Raw genomic sequence first — 17,069 nt, forward strand, 5'->3', positions numbered from 1 at the left:
CCTACGGCCCCGACCGCGCAGCAGCCCATTGGGCTCCGTACGTACCCGTCGCGACAAACCCACCCCCCCCCCCCGGACACCCCACAGGCTTGCGCGGTCCAAACGCCAAGTCACACCGGGGGCGCCCGCTGCTATTTCTGCGGCCAGGCGAAACACCCCCGGCAGCGCTGCCCGGCCCACGCAGCGATCTGCAAGAGCTGCGGGAAAAAGGGCCATTTCGCGGCTGTGTGCTGGTCCCGCGAGGTCGCCGCTGTCTCGGGAGAACAGGGAGCCCTGCACGCCGTTAACGCTCCCCAACCCCCCCAGCGCCCCATGTACGACCCGCAGGCGCAGCCACTCTGGGTCCCGACCACCGCGGTCCCGGGAGAACAGGGAGCCCTGCACGCCGCTTACGCTCCCCAACCGCCCCCCCCCGCGCCCCATGTATGACCCGCCGGCGCTACCACTTTGGGTCCCGACCACCGCTCTCCCCGGAGAAGAGGGAGTTCTGCGCGTCTCTAACGCCCCCCAAACCCCCCAGCGCCCCATGTGCGACCCGCAGACGCCGCCATTTTGGGTCCCGGCCACCACGAGGGGAGGAAGGGCGCCGCCATCTTGGACCACCCCAGACCTGTACGACGCATGGGGGCGGCCATTTTGTCCACCCCCGCCGCCATCTTGTGACCCCCCAGCCATGTGCGATGCATGGGGGCAGCCATTTTGTTCACCCCCGACGCCATCTTGGACGGCAACAACGGACCCCAGTATCGACGGCTCCCCGGGGTTCGAAGAAGACGCTCAACTACTACAACCACGTCTCGCTTCAATAACGCTGGACCAAGCTCGGCCCCGGACACTCCAGACGACGACGACAACGGTGCTGATAAACGGGCACGAGGCACCATGCCTAGCCGACTCCGGGAGCACGGAGAGCTTTATCCACCCCGACACGGTAAGACGCTGTTCTTTGACCACCCATCCCAGCGCACAAAAGATTTCCCTAGCTGCAGGATCCCACTCCGTACAGATCAAAGGCTTCTGCATAGTTACCCCAACGGTGCAAGGGAGGGAGTTCAAAAACTACAGGCTCTACGTCCTTCCCCAACTCTGCGCCCCCACATTACTGGGATTAGACTTCCAGTGCAATCTACAGAGCCTAACCTTCAAATTCGGCGGCCCAATACCCCCACTCACTATCTGCGGCCTCGCAACCCTCAAGGTGCAACCCCCGTCCTTGTTTGCAAACCTCACCCCGGATTGCAAACCCGTCGCCACTAGGAGCAGACGGTACAGCGCCCAGGACCGGACCTTCATTCGGTCCGAAGTCCAGCGGCTACTAAAGGAAGGCATAATCCAGGCCAGCAATAGTCCCTGGAGAGCACAGGTGGTAGTAGTAAAGACAGGGGAGAAGCAAAGGATGGTCATAGACTATAGCCAGACCATCAACAGGTACACACAACTAGACGCGTACCCTCTCCCCCGTATATCCGACATGGTCAATCGGATTGCCCAATATAAAGTCTTCTCCACCGTGGACCTCAAGTCCGCCTACCATCAGCTCCTCATCCGCCCAAGTGACCGCAAGTACACAGCCTTCGAGGCAGACGGGCGATTATACCATTTCCTAAGGGTCCCATTTGGCGTCACAAACGGGATCTCGGTCTTCCAACAAGAGATGGACTGAATGGTTGACCAACACGGGTTGCGGGCCACGTTCCCGTATCTCGACAATGTAACCATCTGCGGCCACGATCAGCAGGACCACGACGCCAACCTCCACAAATTCCTCCAGACCGCTAAAGCCTTGAACCTCACGTACAACGAGGACAAGTGCGTTTTCAGCTCAAACCGGCTGGCCATCCTGGGCTACGTAGTGCGCAATGAGATAATAGGCCCCGACCCCGAACGTATGCGCGCCCTCATGGAATTTCCCCTCCCGCACTGCTCAAAAGCCCTGAAACGCTGCCTGGGGTTCTTTTCATACTACGCCCAGTGGGTCCCCCAGTACGCAGACAAGGCCCGCCCCCTAATACAGACCACGACCTTCCCTCTGTCGACAGAGGCTTGCCAGGCCTTCAGCCGCATCAAAGCGGATATCGCAAAGGCCACGATGCGCGCCATCGACGAGCCCCTCCCCTTCCAGGTCGAGAGCGACGCCTCCGACGTAGCTCTAGCGGCCACCCTTAACCAAGCGGGCAGACCCGTGGCCTTTTTCTCCCGAACCCTCCACGCTTCAGAAATCCGCCACTCCTCAGTGGAAAAGGAAGCCCAAGCCATAGTGGAAGCTGTGCGACATTGGAGGCATTACCTGGCCGGCAGGAGATTCACTCTCCTCACGGACCAACGGTCGGTAGCCTTCATGTTCGATAATGCACAGCGGGGCAAAATCAAAAACGACAAGATCTTAAGGTGGAGGATCGAGCTCTCCACCTTCAACTACGAGATCTTGTATCGTCCCGGAAAGCTGAACGAGCCGTCCGATGCCCTATCCCGCGGCACATGTGCCAACGCACAAATTAACCACCTCCAAACCCTCCACGAGGACCTCTGCCACCCGGGGGTCACTCGGTTTTACCACTTTATCAAGTCCCGCAACCTCCCATACTCCTTAGAGGAGGTCCGTACAGTCACAAGGAACTGCCACATCTGCGCAGAGTGCAAACCGCATTTTTTCAGGCCGGATGGTGCGCACCTGATTAAGGTTTCCCGCCCCTTTGAACGCCTTAGTCTGGATTTCAAAGGACCCCTCCCCTCCACCGACCGCAACATATACTTCCTTAATGTGGTGGACGAGTACTCCCGCTTCCCATTCGCCATCCCCTGTTCTGACATGACCGCGGCCACAGTCATTAAAGCCCTGAACACCGTATTCACACTGTTCGGTTGCCCCGCATACGTCCACAGCGACAGGGAGCCTCCTTCATGAGTGACGAGCTGCGCCAGTTCCTGCTCAGCAACGGGATAGCCTCGAGCAGGACTACCAGCTACAACCCCCGGGGGAGCGGGCAAGTAGAGAGGGAGAACGGCACGGTCTGAAAGACCGTCCTACTGGCCCTACGGTCCAGGGACCTCCCAGTTTCACGGTGGCAGGAGGTCCTTCCGGACGCCCTCCACTCCATCCGGTCACTACTGTGTACTAGCACGAACCAAACGCCTCATGAGCGCATCCTTGTCTTCCCCAGGAAGTCCTCCTCTGGAACGTCGCTGCCGACCTGGCTGGCGGCCCCAGGACCCATCTTGCTCCGAAAGCACGTGCGGGCGCACAAGTCGGACCCGTTGGTCGAAAGGGTTCACCTCCTTCACGCGAACCCGCAGTACGCTTACGTGGAGTACCCCGACAGCCGACAGGACACGGTCTCTCTGCGAGATCTGGCGCCCGCCGGCAACACACACACCCCCCCCGACACCAATCACCCAACCCCCCCACTTCCTGCCACCGCCGCACCCCTCGACCGCCCCCTTCCCAGGAGGATCAGTCCTCCTCCCAGGCCCGACCAGGAATGAAGCCCAAGCTGAAACCGTAAGGCTCCCGGAGACGACAACACCGGAACAAGCACCACCACCACCACCGGGGCCGAGGCGATCGACACGGACGACCAGACCGCCCGACCGACTCGTGGCGCGATCTAACAGTACAATATGTGGACTTTTAACGAGAACATTTTGTCTTTTCCTGACGATTACTGTAAATAGTTTGAAAAAAAAACCTTGTACATACTGTAATAACATGCAAAAGTTTTCCTCCCAGGACCAGCCTTGTAAACCCTTACCACCATGCGAAGCATCACCCCGCCGGGTTCATTTTTAACAAGGGGTGAATGTGGTAGTATGCATTAGGGGTCATGTGGGACTGTGAAGCCATGATGTCATTGGCTGACAGATCCCGGGTCCTGGTTGGACGTTTACCTCTAGCTCCGCCCTGAAGGCGGAGTATAAGTACCTGGAGTCCTCCCCCGCAGGCAGTCTACTACTGAACTGCGGGGGAAACAGTCACGCTTAATAAAGCCTCATCGACTTCACTCTATTCGTCTCTCGGAGTCTTTGTGCGCTACAGCTAGGGCGTCTGCTTTAATGTTACCAGGGAGGGAAGAACGGTGATGGCTGCGAACTTTAATTATACCATATTTCCTATCTTTAGCTGTCTCTAGGATATGCCGGAGTAGTGGGCCTGAGGGTAGGGGCTTTTCATCTGTGGAAACGAATCCTCTAGTTTCCCACAGGGATAGGAATTCCGATAAACTATTGCAGACATATAAACTGTCCGAATATATGTCCGCTGGGGTCGGAAACGAGAAGGGTGGTCTATAATGTAAGCTAAGACTGCCAGTTCTGCTGCCTGCGAGCCGAGATGTCCTGGCAACTTTAATGAAATCTCGTCAAGGGAGCGTCCCTGCGCGTCCTCTGCATAAATGCTGCAACCGGTGATTCTCTTTCCATTTAAAACTGTGGAGGAGCCATCCACATAAATTTTCTGGGGTGCGCACGTGTCTGTGGGCTGGGCTCTCTGGGGTGTATTAGCTGCTTTCCTGGGATTTGACTTAGGTATAAATGGGCCTGAATTATGGTTTGTGGTGATGATCTCACACTCATGTGGGGTACCTGCATATTGCAAATTGTCAGCTAGGAAAGTGTGGGGCTTGGTTCTTTTAACTGTAATGTCCTTCCCCTGTAAAAGAAGGGTCCAACGGGCTGCGCGGATTTGGCTGACTGTGCCACCTTTAAGTCGACAGTCTAATAATGGCTGTGTCGGGGTGTGTTCAGTGAGAATGGTGATGGGGTTGAGTCCTGTAATGTAGGCGAAGTACTGTATTGCCCAAAAAACTGTAAGCAGGTGACTTTCGCAGGCAGAGAATCCTTGCTCGACAGGATCTAACACGCGTGAGGCGTATGCCACGGGGCTTAATCGGTCATGGCGTTCCTGGAGGAGCACGGCCGAAAGGGTTCGGTCGGTGCTTGCAACTTCGATTGCGTACGGGGAGAGTGGATCTGGGACCTGCAGTGTGGGGGCTGTGCTGAGGGCTCTCTTTAAACCATCCACGGCATCCGTGTGCTGTGGAAGCCATTCCCAAGGTGACTGTTTCTTGAGAAGATCGGATAGGGGCGCTGCTTTTGTGGCGAAACCGTCGATATGGTTTTGGCAATAGCCAACCGGTCCTCGAAATGACCAGAGGGCTGTTATGCTATGGGGAAGGGGCAATTTGACGATCGAGTCAATTCTCTTTTGCTCGATCTCGCGTTTACCATGCGTGATTACTGTACCCAAGTAAATCACTTTTTCCTGCAAACTCTGGGCCTTCTTGGAGTTGACGTTACATCCAATCTGTTTTCGGAGTCCTAGGAGTTCGGCGAGAAGTGAAATGTGCTCTCCCTTTGTGTCTGTCTGTAGTAGCAAGTCATCCACATACTGGACCAGACAATCGGTCGGGAAAATTTTGCTCGTCCATTTGCCAGCTGTCGGTGGAAAATGGAGGGGGAATTGTGGAAGGCACGTCCACGTATATAGTTGTCCCTGGAATGTGAATGCGAATTTATATTGGCACGCTTTATCCAATGGAATGGACCAAAAGCCGTTGCTAATGTCCAAAACCAAATTTTTTTTTGACTGGAGTCCCTGTTTGAGCATGGTCCCGGGACTCGTTGCTACGGTGGGGGCTGCTACTGGGGTTACTTTGTTCAGTTCCCGGTAATCAATGGTCAGTCGCCATGATCCATCGGGTTTCCTGACGGGCCAAATTGATGCGTTATTCGTGGAGGCTACTGATCAGAGTACGCCTTGGTCAAGCAAACTCTGTATTACCTTTGAAATTTCTCCCTCTGCCTCTTGGGGAAAACTGTACTGCTTTTGGGGTCTGGGATCGGGACCTGTAATGTTCACTAAGCCAGCTATCTTGCCACAGTTGTGCTTCTGCTGTGCAAATGCTGCTTTGTGTTGCTGTAGGACTTCCTTAACCTGTTTGTCCTGACTAATGGCTCGAGGGTTGAACCAGAAGCCTCAGACTGCGCTAATTCTGTTTTCATACTCTCCAACTGTGAGCGTGGCGGTGGCTCATCCTGCCTTTGACATTTTCCATACACATTTATTAACCGGATCAAAAGAGAGGTTGTGGGAGCTCATAAAATCGATTCCTCGGATGTGTTCAGCTGTCTGGGTTAGATTGACCAAAACTACGGGGTGTTTAGTCGTAATGTTCCCCATTTGTATCGCTACAGGGGCTGTGATGTGTTCTTGTTGTAATTGACCTGTACAGCCGCTGAGTGCGATGGTGTCTGTTGTGGGCCACGTGTCTCGCTGAAACATCGTGGAGGAATTGAGCGTGGTGCAGGACCCTCCTGTGTCCCCGGGGTGTCCCGGGGTTCTACGGGGTGTCCCCGGACTTGTCCCAAAGGGTGTCGCAGACCCAAGTTGGGGAGCCCGAACACCGTCAGTCGGTGCTGTTCATGTCTGCGTTCTCTGAACGGGCGCTAATGCTATGGATTGGTTTTGCCCTATTCTTATTTAGGGTGTCTGTCTGTTGGGTTTCCTGCTGCTATTGGGGCACGCTGCACTCTCGTGCATAGTGTCCTAATTGTCCACAGTTGTAGCATTCCTGGGATTTGGGTTGCGGTGGGCTGTTCCTGCCCACATTTACCTATGTGGGGTTCTGGTGCGTCCTAACTGGATTCATGTCTGCCTGCTCTTCCTCTGGTTTTGCAAATGTGGTTTTGCCTTGGACGGATTGTTCCCAAGAGCGGGACAATCTTTTCAAAACCCATTTCTCGTTGTGGGCCTGAGGGGTCGTAATTTGCACAAGCTCTCTGTCCTGCCTCTGTCGCATGAGAGACTAGGATTCGAGTCCATTTGGCCATATTATCTGCGGACAAATGGGGCGTGGGCTAACTCTCCAAATACTGCTGTGAAATGTATCCACAAGCATCCAGCAAACGCTGTGGGGTGCCCTGTTTTCTTTTGCCTACAGTTGTTTAGGCTTTCTACGGGGTCTCCTCGGGGTCTCCTCTGTTATAGCCGATCACTGTATGCATTTCTTGGAGTGTGCCTCCTCCTACATTCTGTGGGTCGGGAAGGGCTGCCACGACTGAAGGGTTAAGGCTTAAAACTGTGAGCTTCACTTGCTCCTTTTCGTCCAGGCCGTTCACGGTAGCCTGCTGTTTAACTCTAGCGAAAAACTGGTGGGGGTCTGATGTGGGAAGGAACGGTGTAATTTTTCCACACACGTCCCGTAATTGGGTCACGGTTGACAGGGTTGTATATAGGAAATCTGCGTTTCCTTCTGCTGTGGCCCTGCGGTGTGTGGTTACAGGGTCCATGGGGGTGTGTTCTGCCTGTTCAGTCGGGGTTGGTGTGCTTTCCTTTTTTGTGTTTTTTCTTGCGTACATGTCCCATGTACGTAGCTGTGGGCAGTTTCATTTAACTCCTGCCAATCGGGGCAGTTTTCCTGGTCTAACTGGGGTCCAAACGTACTTTGAAACCCATTCTGGACAGAAAGCAAAGATTGCAATTCCGAAATTTGCTTCCGGCACTTTGCGTGATCTGCCGAGCTCTGCCTTTGTTCCATCGTGGAAGTTTGGAGCGCTCGTAGGGCTGCTTTTGAATCATTGCACTGTTTCTGCAATTCCTCTACCTGTTGCTCAGTTTTTTGGCTTACCAAGACCACGCGTTGCGTGTCCTGGTAGGCCTTATCGTACTGGGTCTGAAATCTACTCAAATGGGCAAGACAATACTGGTGTGCCCGCTTGGCACCATCCACCTCTCTGTTCCTCGCTGCTAACTGTTCTCTGAACTCTTTATTCTCCTTCTCAAATTCGCTCACATCTCCCTCACTATTTCTATCTCTCTCCTCAATCTCTCTACGGAGCATCCTAACGACTTCCCCTGTGCCTTGCAATTGTGCCAAGCAGGACACGATTGCCATCTGCTTGCGAGCTTTCCCCAAGCTCTTCTTCTGAATCTCTGACAGGTTCTCCCACCAAGTATGTCCTGTACTCCAGGGACCTGTTTCGTCATTGCCGCAGAATTCACTCCAAAGGGGCCATCCTTTCCCTTTGAGATATTTTCTGATCTCTTCTTCCCATACGGGACACTGTCCTACTCTACTGATCGCTGCAACCTAGAATTCCTGGGGGTTCATAAGACGTTCCATTGCCTTCATTGCCATTTTCTCTCTATCTCTGTGTTCTCTACTGAATTTGGAACAGGGGGTGATAAAGTGGTGATGTAAACACGGGTACGGCTTACGCTATTTTTCGGCCTACAAAACTCCCGACAGTTTTACGCAACAAAATCTCTCAGGCTTACCTTATATCCCTGTTAGTACGCATGCATTAACACACTTCCGAATCTCGGAGGTTTGATCAGTATCGTTCTTACACTTGTGGTTTTTCTGTTTCTAATTGGATTCAAATTCAAATTTGGGTTATCTTGGAGTGACTAGGCCACTTCTAGGTCGAGTCCCACCAGAGTCGCCAGTAAATGTTGCTCTCTTTGGTTGGCTCTGAATATGGCGGTCAATATGGTCGCCTCCCTTAATTCTAATTACGTTTGCTCTAGAGTCGCCAGGTATCTTTCGATACCGCCACAAGGTTCAAACCGAATACTGATCAAAAACTCGATACACCAGTTAGTTAGTTCAAAGTCAATACTTATTTATTTACACACACAGCTAAATATATTCATGCACAAAACTCTACAGACTAAACTATCACTACTGCTAAAGCCTATACTTAGCTTCGGGCGCCACTCAGTCAGAGGAACAATGGCCGTTGTTCAGTTCTGAGGCTGCTAGGGCCGAACTGGTAAAGGTGAACAGCTAAGGTCGTCTGTCTGGTAGCGAGCGTTGACCTTGGACTTACTTGCTTCTGGTGCAGCTGATGGACAGGTCTCTCCTCGGTGTGTGCCAGGTCCAAGAGAACGATTCTGTCTTGGGGGCTCCTTCTTATACCCAAAGGGGCTTTGCGCTCTTTTGGGCGGGCCTTGAACTTGGCCCCAATCAATTGGGCCATTTCTTGATCATTCATATTGATCTCGTCCAATAAAGGTGTGGGTGCCCTGATGGCTGGGCGTGTCCTAGGTGGCCGTTGGCCTGCTTTGTTTCGGTCTCCTCTGGTGCCGGGGTGTCTGCCTTAGTATCGGTTACTCAAATGTTACTCTTTTGTTCCCGGAGATGGGCCATTAGTATGCTAATGGGCATACAGTTTTGGTCTTTTCTGGGAGCTGCGTCTCCGATATACAGACAAACCCTGAACCTACTTGTTTTCTCAGTATTGTCCATTTTCCCTGCAATCTTTGCAAAGTGTCCATTTTGTAATCGGGATGTGGCCATCGCTACACTGGTCAGACTAGAACAGCCTGGGTCAAACTTAGACAGACTAGGTCAAACAAGGATGGACTGGGACAGATGAGAACAGACTGGGACAGATTGGGAGAGATTTGATGAGACAGTGAGCTGTGAATTGGACTGTCTGCTCTTGCTGTTACGCAGTACTGGGAGCTGTTTGATGTGTTGTTTTTGTTTTGTTCCAGGATCCTGAATGATTTTTAACTATTCTCATCATTTTCTTTAGATCGAGGGAATGAGCATTTCTCATATTGGTCTCAATCTCCAGCACCTTCTCTGGTTCTACGAGCAACTGGCCTACACGCCCATCTTTTCATTGAATCTGCTCCTCTGTTAACTGGAGGTTTTGTCCTTTCTCAACCCAGAGAGCTTCTGGTTAGCTCGGGTGTCCCCTGCAGTTCAATATCAATGAGCTCTTCACCCCTGAATACATTGCAAAACCTTTTCAATTCCTCATCCTGGACATTGCCGGTATTGGAATATCGACCCGAGACGCTGCCAGTGTCAGAGTGTCTAGCTGTCACACTCTGCTCTCAGATACCTATGTGGTCATTTCCTCAAATCTCAAATGTATCTAAACTCCAGGACTTCCCAATAGCCAAAGTTGGTGTGAATGAACAAAGTGACTCACACAGTTCCGCTGTCTGTGGGTTTCCAGTTGCTGCAGTTCCAGACCTATCAAAGGATGAAGCGCGACCTGATTTCCAATCCTTTTTTGCTTCTTATATTGCAAATACTAAATCTCCAGAAACTCTGTGTTCAGTAACTAATACAAGTCCTGTCAGCATATCATCTGGTCGCTATATATCACCCACTATTGACAAAGCCTTGTCACTAACTATGGAAGCACAGAGAAGAGCGAGTGAGCTAATCAAAGACAAAGTCCTCAAGTCAACAGAAACTCTTCCAAGCCAGACTTCACATGGGAAAGAGGTGAGTCTCTCGTGTCTTTCAACAGTGCAGACAACTGTCACTCAGTGCACATCACCCCAGAGCTAGACTTTTGTGGGTTTAAGTGCAGATTTGACATATTCGAGGCTTATATTCAGTCCTGAGAGTGTTGTCATCTTTTGGATAGTTTTCAGCTCACACTGCCCTCCCAGATGGACATTCCCATTGAAGGAATTCAAAGATGAACAGGAGAGTTCTTTCCTGTGTCCTTGTCAATGTGTATTGGCAGCACGGTAGCATTGTGGATAGCACAATTGCTTCACATCTCCAGGGTCCCAGGTTCGATTCCAGCTTGGGTCACTGTCTGTGCGGAGTCTGCACATCCTCCCCGTGTGTGCGTGGGTTTCCTCCGGGTGCTCCGGTTTCCTCCCACAGTCCAAAGATGTGCAGGTTAGGTGGATTGGCCATGATAAATTGCCCATAGTGTCCAAAATTGCCCTTAGTGTTGGGTGGGGTTACTGGGTTGTGGGGATAGGGTGGAGGTGTTGACCTTTGGTAGGGTGCTCTTTCCAAGAGCCGGTGCAGACTTAATGGGCAGAATGGCCTCCTTCTGCACTGTAAATTCTATGATAATCTATGATATTCCTTAATCATACAATCTTGCAGGGCAGCATGTGGCGCAGTGGCTAGCACTGGAACAACGGTGCTGAGGACCCGGGTTCAAATCCCGGCCCTGGGTCACTGTCCATGTGGAGTTTGCACATTCTCCCTGTGTCTGTGTGGGTTTCACCCCCACAACCCAAAGATGTGCAGGTTAGATTGGCCACGCTAAATTGCCCCTTAATTGGAAAAAAAAATTATTGGGTACTCTAAATTTATTTATTTTTTAAATCATACAACCTTGCAGCAAGTGGAGATCATTTGGTCCATCATATCTGTGTCAGCCCTTTAGCAGAGATGTCTAATTAGTCCCATTCCAGTGCAAGGTCTGCTATTGCTCTGTAATTTAATCCTCTCTGTGGATTTGCATAACCCTCTGAAAGTTCACAATTCATTTAATTAAAAACTTCTCATCATTTCCCAATGGATTCTTTTGCTAATTACTTTAAATCAGCATCATTAAACACAATATCCTCTCATTATGGCCAGGGCCAGATGAACTGTATCCCAGGCTGTTGAATGAGGCATGGGAAGAAATAACAGGGGCGCTGGTAATAATTTTCAATTCCTCTCTGGCCACAGAAGAGGTGCCAGTGGACTGGAGGATAGCTAATGTGGTAACATTATTCAAAAGGGAGGAATGGACAAATTAGAAAACTACGGGCCAGCCAGTCTAACCTCAGGGGCTGCCTCCTCCACTGCGAAACAACAGCGGGTTGCCAGGAAAATCGCGGGATTAAAACACCCTATCACACAGTGTGTAATATATATTACAACACTCTACCACAGTGTTTAATATATATTACAACACGTTATCACAGTGTGTAATATATTACAACACTCCATCACACAATGTGTACTATATTACAACACTCTATCACAGTGTGTAATATATATTGCAACACTCCATCATTTAGTGTGTCATCGATATTGCAATACTCTATCACATAGTGTGTCATATATATTTTTTTCTAAATGTTTTTTAATTGGGTTTTAGAACAAAGTATATTTACCGTTATTAGTGTGTAATATATATATGATATGGAGATGCCGGCATTGGACTCGGGTGGGCACAGTAAGAAGTATTACAACACCATCAGGTGACTCACCTGATGAAGAAGCTGCGCTCCGAAAGCTAGTGATTCGAAACAAACAAACTTTAACCTGGTGTTGTAAGACTTTGTAATATATATAGCAACACTCCATCACACAGTGTGTAATATATCTTTAAAAACTCTATCACATTGCAATATGTTGCAGAATTCTATCACAAGCATTTGATCTGTTCTATAGGTTCTAAAATTCTATGTGGAACATTTTGATAGTCTCCAAAAAGAGGCCCAGGTTTTGCAGCAATGATCAACCCATGTGCTTTCCTGCTAATATTGGCATGTTGCAAACCTCAGGCTCAGCTGCTAATCTAAATCATTATAATGTGGAGATGCCGGCGTTGGACTGGGGTGGGCACAGTAAGAATCACTAGCTTTCGGAGTGCAGCTCCTTCATCATGTGAATGAAGAGGTGGGTTCCACAAACACATATATAGGCAAATTCAATGACGCAAGATGATACTTTGAATGTGAGTCTTTGTAGATAATTAAGTCTTTACAGGTCCAGACGGTGCGACTGGAGAGAGGGAAAATCACAGGTTAATGAGGTGTGAATTGTCTCAAGCCAGGACAGTTGGTAGGATTTCGCAAGCTCAGGCCAGATGGTGGGGGGGTGAATGTTCGATTACTGCACTTATTTTCTGATCACTCATTCAGTTCTTCTTCTGCTTACTCAGCTGCAGACCAGTGGATTAAAACACAAAGTGATGACAAATTTCGAGACTGCACAGCCTCGTGTTCTGCTCCTGCCTGCAGGGCTCTCCTCTGTAATTCCACACTGGCCATTCACAGTACCCACAGTTCCTGCTGTCTCCAGTGATCTCACAAGTCTCACTATCCCCAGTGAATCCACTGTTTCCAGTGAGTCCATAGTTCCCACTGTCTCCAGTGAGTCCATAATTCCCACAGTCTCCAGTGAGTCCATAGTTCCCATTGTCTCCAGTGAGTCCATAATTCCCACAGTCTCCAGTGAGTCCATAGTTCCCAATGTCTCCAGTGAGTCCATAGTTCCCAATGTCTCCAGTGAGTTAATAGTTCCCACTGTCTCCAGTGAGTCCACAGTACCCACTGTCTCCAGTGAGTCCACAGTTCCCACTGTCTCCAGTGAGTCCTCGGTACCCACTGTCTCCAGTGAATCCACTGTTCCCACTGTCTCCAGTGAGTTCACAGTGCCCACTTTCTCCAGTGAGTTCACAGTTCCCACTGTCTTCAGTGAGTTCACAGTACCCACTGTCTCCACCGAGTCCACAGTTCCAACTGTCTCCACTGAGTCCACAGTTCCCACTGTCTCCACTGAGTCCACTGTTCCCACTGTCTCCAGTGAATCCACTGTTCCCACTGTCTCCAGTGAGTTCACAGTGCCCACTGTCTCCACCGAGTCCACAGTTCCAACTGTCTCCACTGAGTCCACAGTTCCCACTGTCTCCACTGAGTCCACTGTTCCCACTGTCTCCAGTGAATCCACTGTTCCCACTGTTTCCAGTGAGTCCATAGTTCCCACTGTCTCCAGTGAGTCCATAATTCCCACAGTCTCCAGTGAGTCCATAGTTCCCACTGTCTCCAGTGAGTCCACTGTTCCCACTGTCTCCAGTGAGCTCACAGTGCCCACTTTCTCCAGTGAGTTCACAGTTCCCACTATCTTCAGTGAGTTCACAGTACCCACTGTCTTCAGTGAGTCCACTGTACCCACTGTCTTCATTGAGCCCACTGTCTCCAGCGAGTTCACAGTTCCCACTGTCTCCAGCGAGTTCACAGTTCCCACTGTCTTCAGTGAGCCCACAGTTCCCACTGTCCCCAGTAACACCACTGTCCCCAGTGTCAACACTGTTCCCACTGTATCCAGTGACCCTAGAAATCCCACTGACCCTACAGTGAAAATTAGTTTACAGGATTCACTTGTGCCTTTAAGTGTTTGCGATGGTGATGAAAGTCGGGACTGCACGTTTAGAGTGACGATTGCTGCAGAGAATACTTGGAATACACACTGCACCAGTCTTGGGCTGGTAAAACTGGGAAACACTGGCCTAGACAACACTATCAAAGTTCCTCATGCAGAATGGAAACATTCTGAATCTTTGAAGAATGATAAGCAGAAACTCCATCAACAAACGGACCTTACGGCCCCTTCGTGCAGTTGGTTCAGTCCCCGGGCTCCACCTTCCTGGGACTCACCCATGTCTGAGGAGAGAGCCTGGTTTTGGCACAGCGAGTGCCATTGCATCGATGTGAAAAAGTGTGAAGGAATTTGTGGAAGTCAGGATGTTCCCAATGCTGCCCTTCCAAACAGACAGAGAAGGGTCAAATCTCTGGAAGGGACAATCAGACAGCAGCGAGAGGAGAACAATGAGAGCAGCAGTGATGAAGACAGACTTGTCATAGAGACGGAATAAACGTGAGAGCTATGGGTGGCCCGAGCTGCTCAGGATGTGAGTGGACATTGGAGACTGATGTTAGGTTCCATGGGGGACTGTGGTTTGTAAGTGAAGGAATATTTTGCCATACTGATGGTAAAGGTCTCTAAACCCTTTGTATAAATGAACTATTGCATGTGATCATTTTATGTAGCTACTGGGTAAGATGATTTTTTCAGTATTTGTGGAATGCAGGGATTAAAAGTGGAAAATGTCAGTGTTTTCACACACGTTCTCAGTAACATTATAAAGAGTTTATGTTTCTCATGTGTATAGAGTGGACTCATTGGGTGGAACCCCACCAAAAATAGCAAAGTGTCAGTCCCAGCGAGAAAAAGAGTGAATCCCACTGACTGAGCCAGCGAGTTTTCTTATGGAATCTTACACCATTTTTCTGCCCACGTCAATCACGCTGCACTCAGGCCACTCTCCCGCTGATTCGCTTGCCATGGGAAAACTTTTTTTTCTTTTTTTTAATATATAAATTTAGAATACCCAATTAATGTTTTCCAATTTATGAGGCAATTTAGCGTGGCCAATTCACTTACCCTGCACATCTTTGGGTTGTGGGAGTGAAACCCACACAAACACGGGGAGGATGTGCAAACTCCACACGGATAGTGACCCAGAGCCGGGATCGAACCTGGGACCTCGGCGCCGTGAGGCAGCAGGGCTAACCCACTGCGCCACCGTGCTGCCCCGCCATGGGAAAACGTAATCAGTGGAGAGATCCATGTGAACGTCTCCGCAGCACTGCCCAGCGCTTGTTCCAGATCCACTTGGGGGGGAAGACACACAGAAGCCAGCAGCGTGTTTCACGGAGGGAACCCTGACCAGATTCCTGAATGATGTGCAACGGAGACGCACTGTTTCGACTGAGGTGACTGGATTCACTGTTTTGGAGACTATGTGCCAGTGCCGGATGGGAATTGTGACGTTTTACAATGGCAAAATCGGCGCTGAACCCTCACCAATCCTGTGACCGGTGAAGGGCTAGCAGCCATGCCAAGTAAAACTCTCAGCTCACCCAATATAAATGCCTGGGGAATGGCCGGGTCTGTGACCGCGCATGTATCCCCACAGGACAAACTCAAACACAACCAGCATGAGCGGGCATAGCCACCCAGAGTAATGCAGGAGCTCTGCATCCTCCATGAGGAAAGAGCCGTTGAGCTGGCCGGTGAGGAGCAGCACTGTGCGTATGCTGATGCTGATGGAGATGGGGCAGCAAACAAAAGGGAGAACCTAAGGACACACAGACATTCCTCAAACCTCGTGTGAGTAAACAGCATGCATCATTTATCCCCCGTGACATAACATGGTAACAAAGAAAATAGGAGCAGGAGGAGGCCATACGGCCGTTCAAGCCCGCTCCACCATTCATTATGATTATCCAACTCAATATACGGATCCCACTTTCCCCCCATATCCTTTGATCCCCTTCGCCCTAAGATCCAAATCCAACTGCTTTTTGAAATCATACAGGGTGGGATTCTCCTTTACAGAAACTATGGGCTGGATTCACTGTTTTGGAGACTATGTGCCAGGGCTCGCATGGGAATTGTGGCATTTTACAATGGCAAAATCGGTGCTGAACCCTCACCAATCCTGTGACCGGTGAAGGGCTAGCAGCCACGCCAAGTAAAACTCTCAGCTCACCCAATATAAATGCCTGGGGAATGGCCGGGTCTGTGACCGCCGAAAAACATGGCGCCGGCCATGTGCGGACCCGACCTGCCAAATAGTGCCCCCCTGGCCACACCCCACCAATCCCCCGAGCCCTCGCAGAAGCCCCCCCAAGCCACCAGCATGGCTCCCAGCCAACTGTGGTGGCGCTGAACACAGTCTGCAGCCGCCACACTGGGTTCCCACACAGCTGAGACCACACGGCCCGTGCATGGTCGGGAACTCAGCCTATCAGTGGAGGGACTCCAGATGACGCGCCAACGCCGTTACAATGATGATGTGATGATGCCATTTCGGAGGGGGCGGAGGATAGAAAACTGGCATCAATTCGGCGGAGCCCCCGATTTCGCCGTCGGAAGGGATTCTCCGCCCGATCGCTGATTATGATATCGGCACTGGGGAACGGTGAACCCCACACTAAGTTTTAAGGCCGGGACTTAATCGGTGGACTTCTATGACAATTAAATTGGTGCTGGTCCCCAAGCAATTAATGATCCATTAATGAGCTAGCATCGGCACCACGTGGAGCATGATCGACTCCAATGAAAAATGGTGTCCGATTCTCTGGAATTGCGATTGCCATTCAAAAGGCTTAAAGCTGCAGCCGCAATTAGCACTCCACTCCCCACACACACTCATCCCAGCTAATGAGAAAGCAGCACGCAGATGCCTAACCGGACACCGTGGAGGAGAGGCGGGCCACCCTGTTCCCCAGGGTGAGAAGGAGACTGCCGCCCTCCGCCATACACCGGGCCTGGGTACAGGTGGCAGAGGTCATGAGTCGTGGGCCCCACCGCCAGGACCATACAGCAGTGCCAAAAGAAGCTGCACAACCTCCTCAGGGTGGCCAGGGTCAGGAGGCAGCGCTGTGCCCCTAGCGCCAACCTGCCCCACCTCCCCACTGACTCGGAGGGTGACCAAAACCCACCCACCAGCGGCGCACACACTCCCCACCCTGCACCGCATGCCAGCACTCATACCGGCCGCCATTGCCACGAATG

At 51.0% G+C, this 17,069-nt stretch overlaps 1 protein-coding gene across 2 annotated transcripts in view; it reads left to right on the top strand.

Moving 5' to 3' along the window:
• Positions 1 to 14,645, top strand: part of LOC140428234 (uncharacterized) — a 545,827-nt gene extending 531,182 nt beyond the window's left edge. For both annotated transcript variants that reach the window (XM_072514483.1, XM_072514485.1), the window contains exons 7-8: positions 9,538 to 10,244; positions 12,649 to 14,645. In XM_072514483.1, coding sequence (XP_072370584.1) covers positions 9,538 to 10,244; positions 12,649 to 14,361 — 2,420 coding nt within the window. In that variant the 3' untranslated portion in view covers positions 14,362 to 14,645. The remainder of the gene's footprint in view (positions 1 to 9,537; positions 10,245 to 12,648) is intronic.
• Positions 14,646 to 17,069: the final 2,424 nt, after the last annotated feature.

This window comes from Scyliorhinus torazame, chromosome 8, assembly GCF_047496885.1.
Source record: "Scyliorhinus torazame isolate Kashiwa2021f chromosome 8, sScyTor2.1, whole genome shotgun sequence".
In the NCBI taxonomy this organism is placed as follows: domain Eukaryota; kingdom Metazoa; phylum Chordata; class Chondrichthyes; order Carcharhiniformes; family Scyliorhinidae; genus Scyliorhinus; species Scyliorhinus torazame.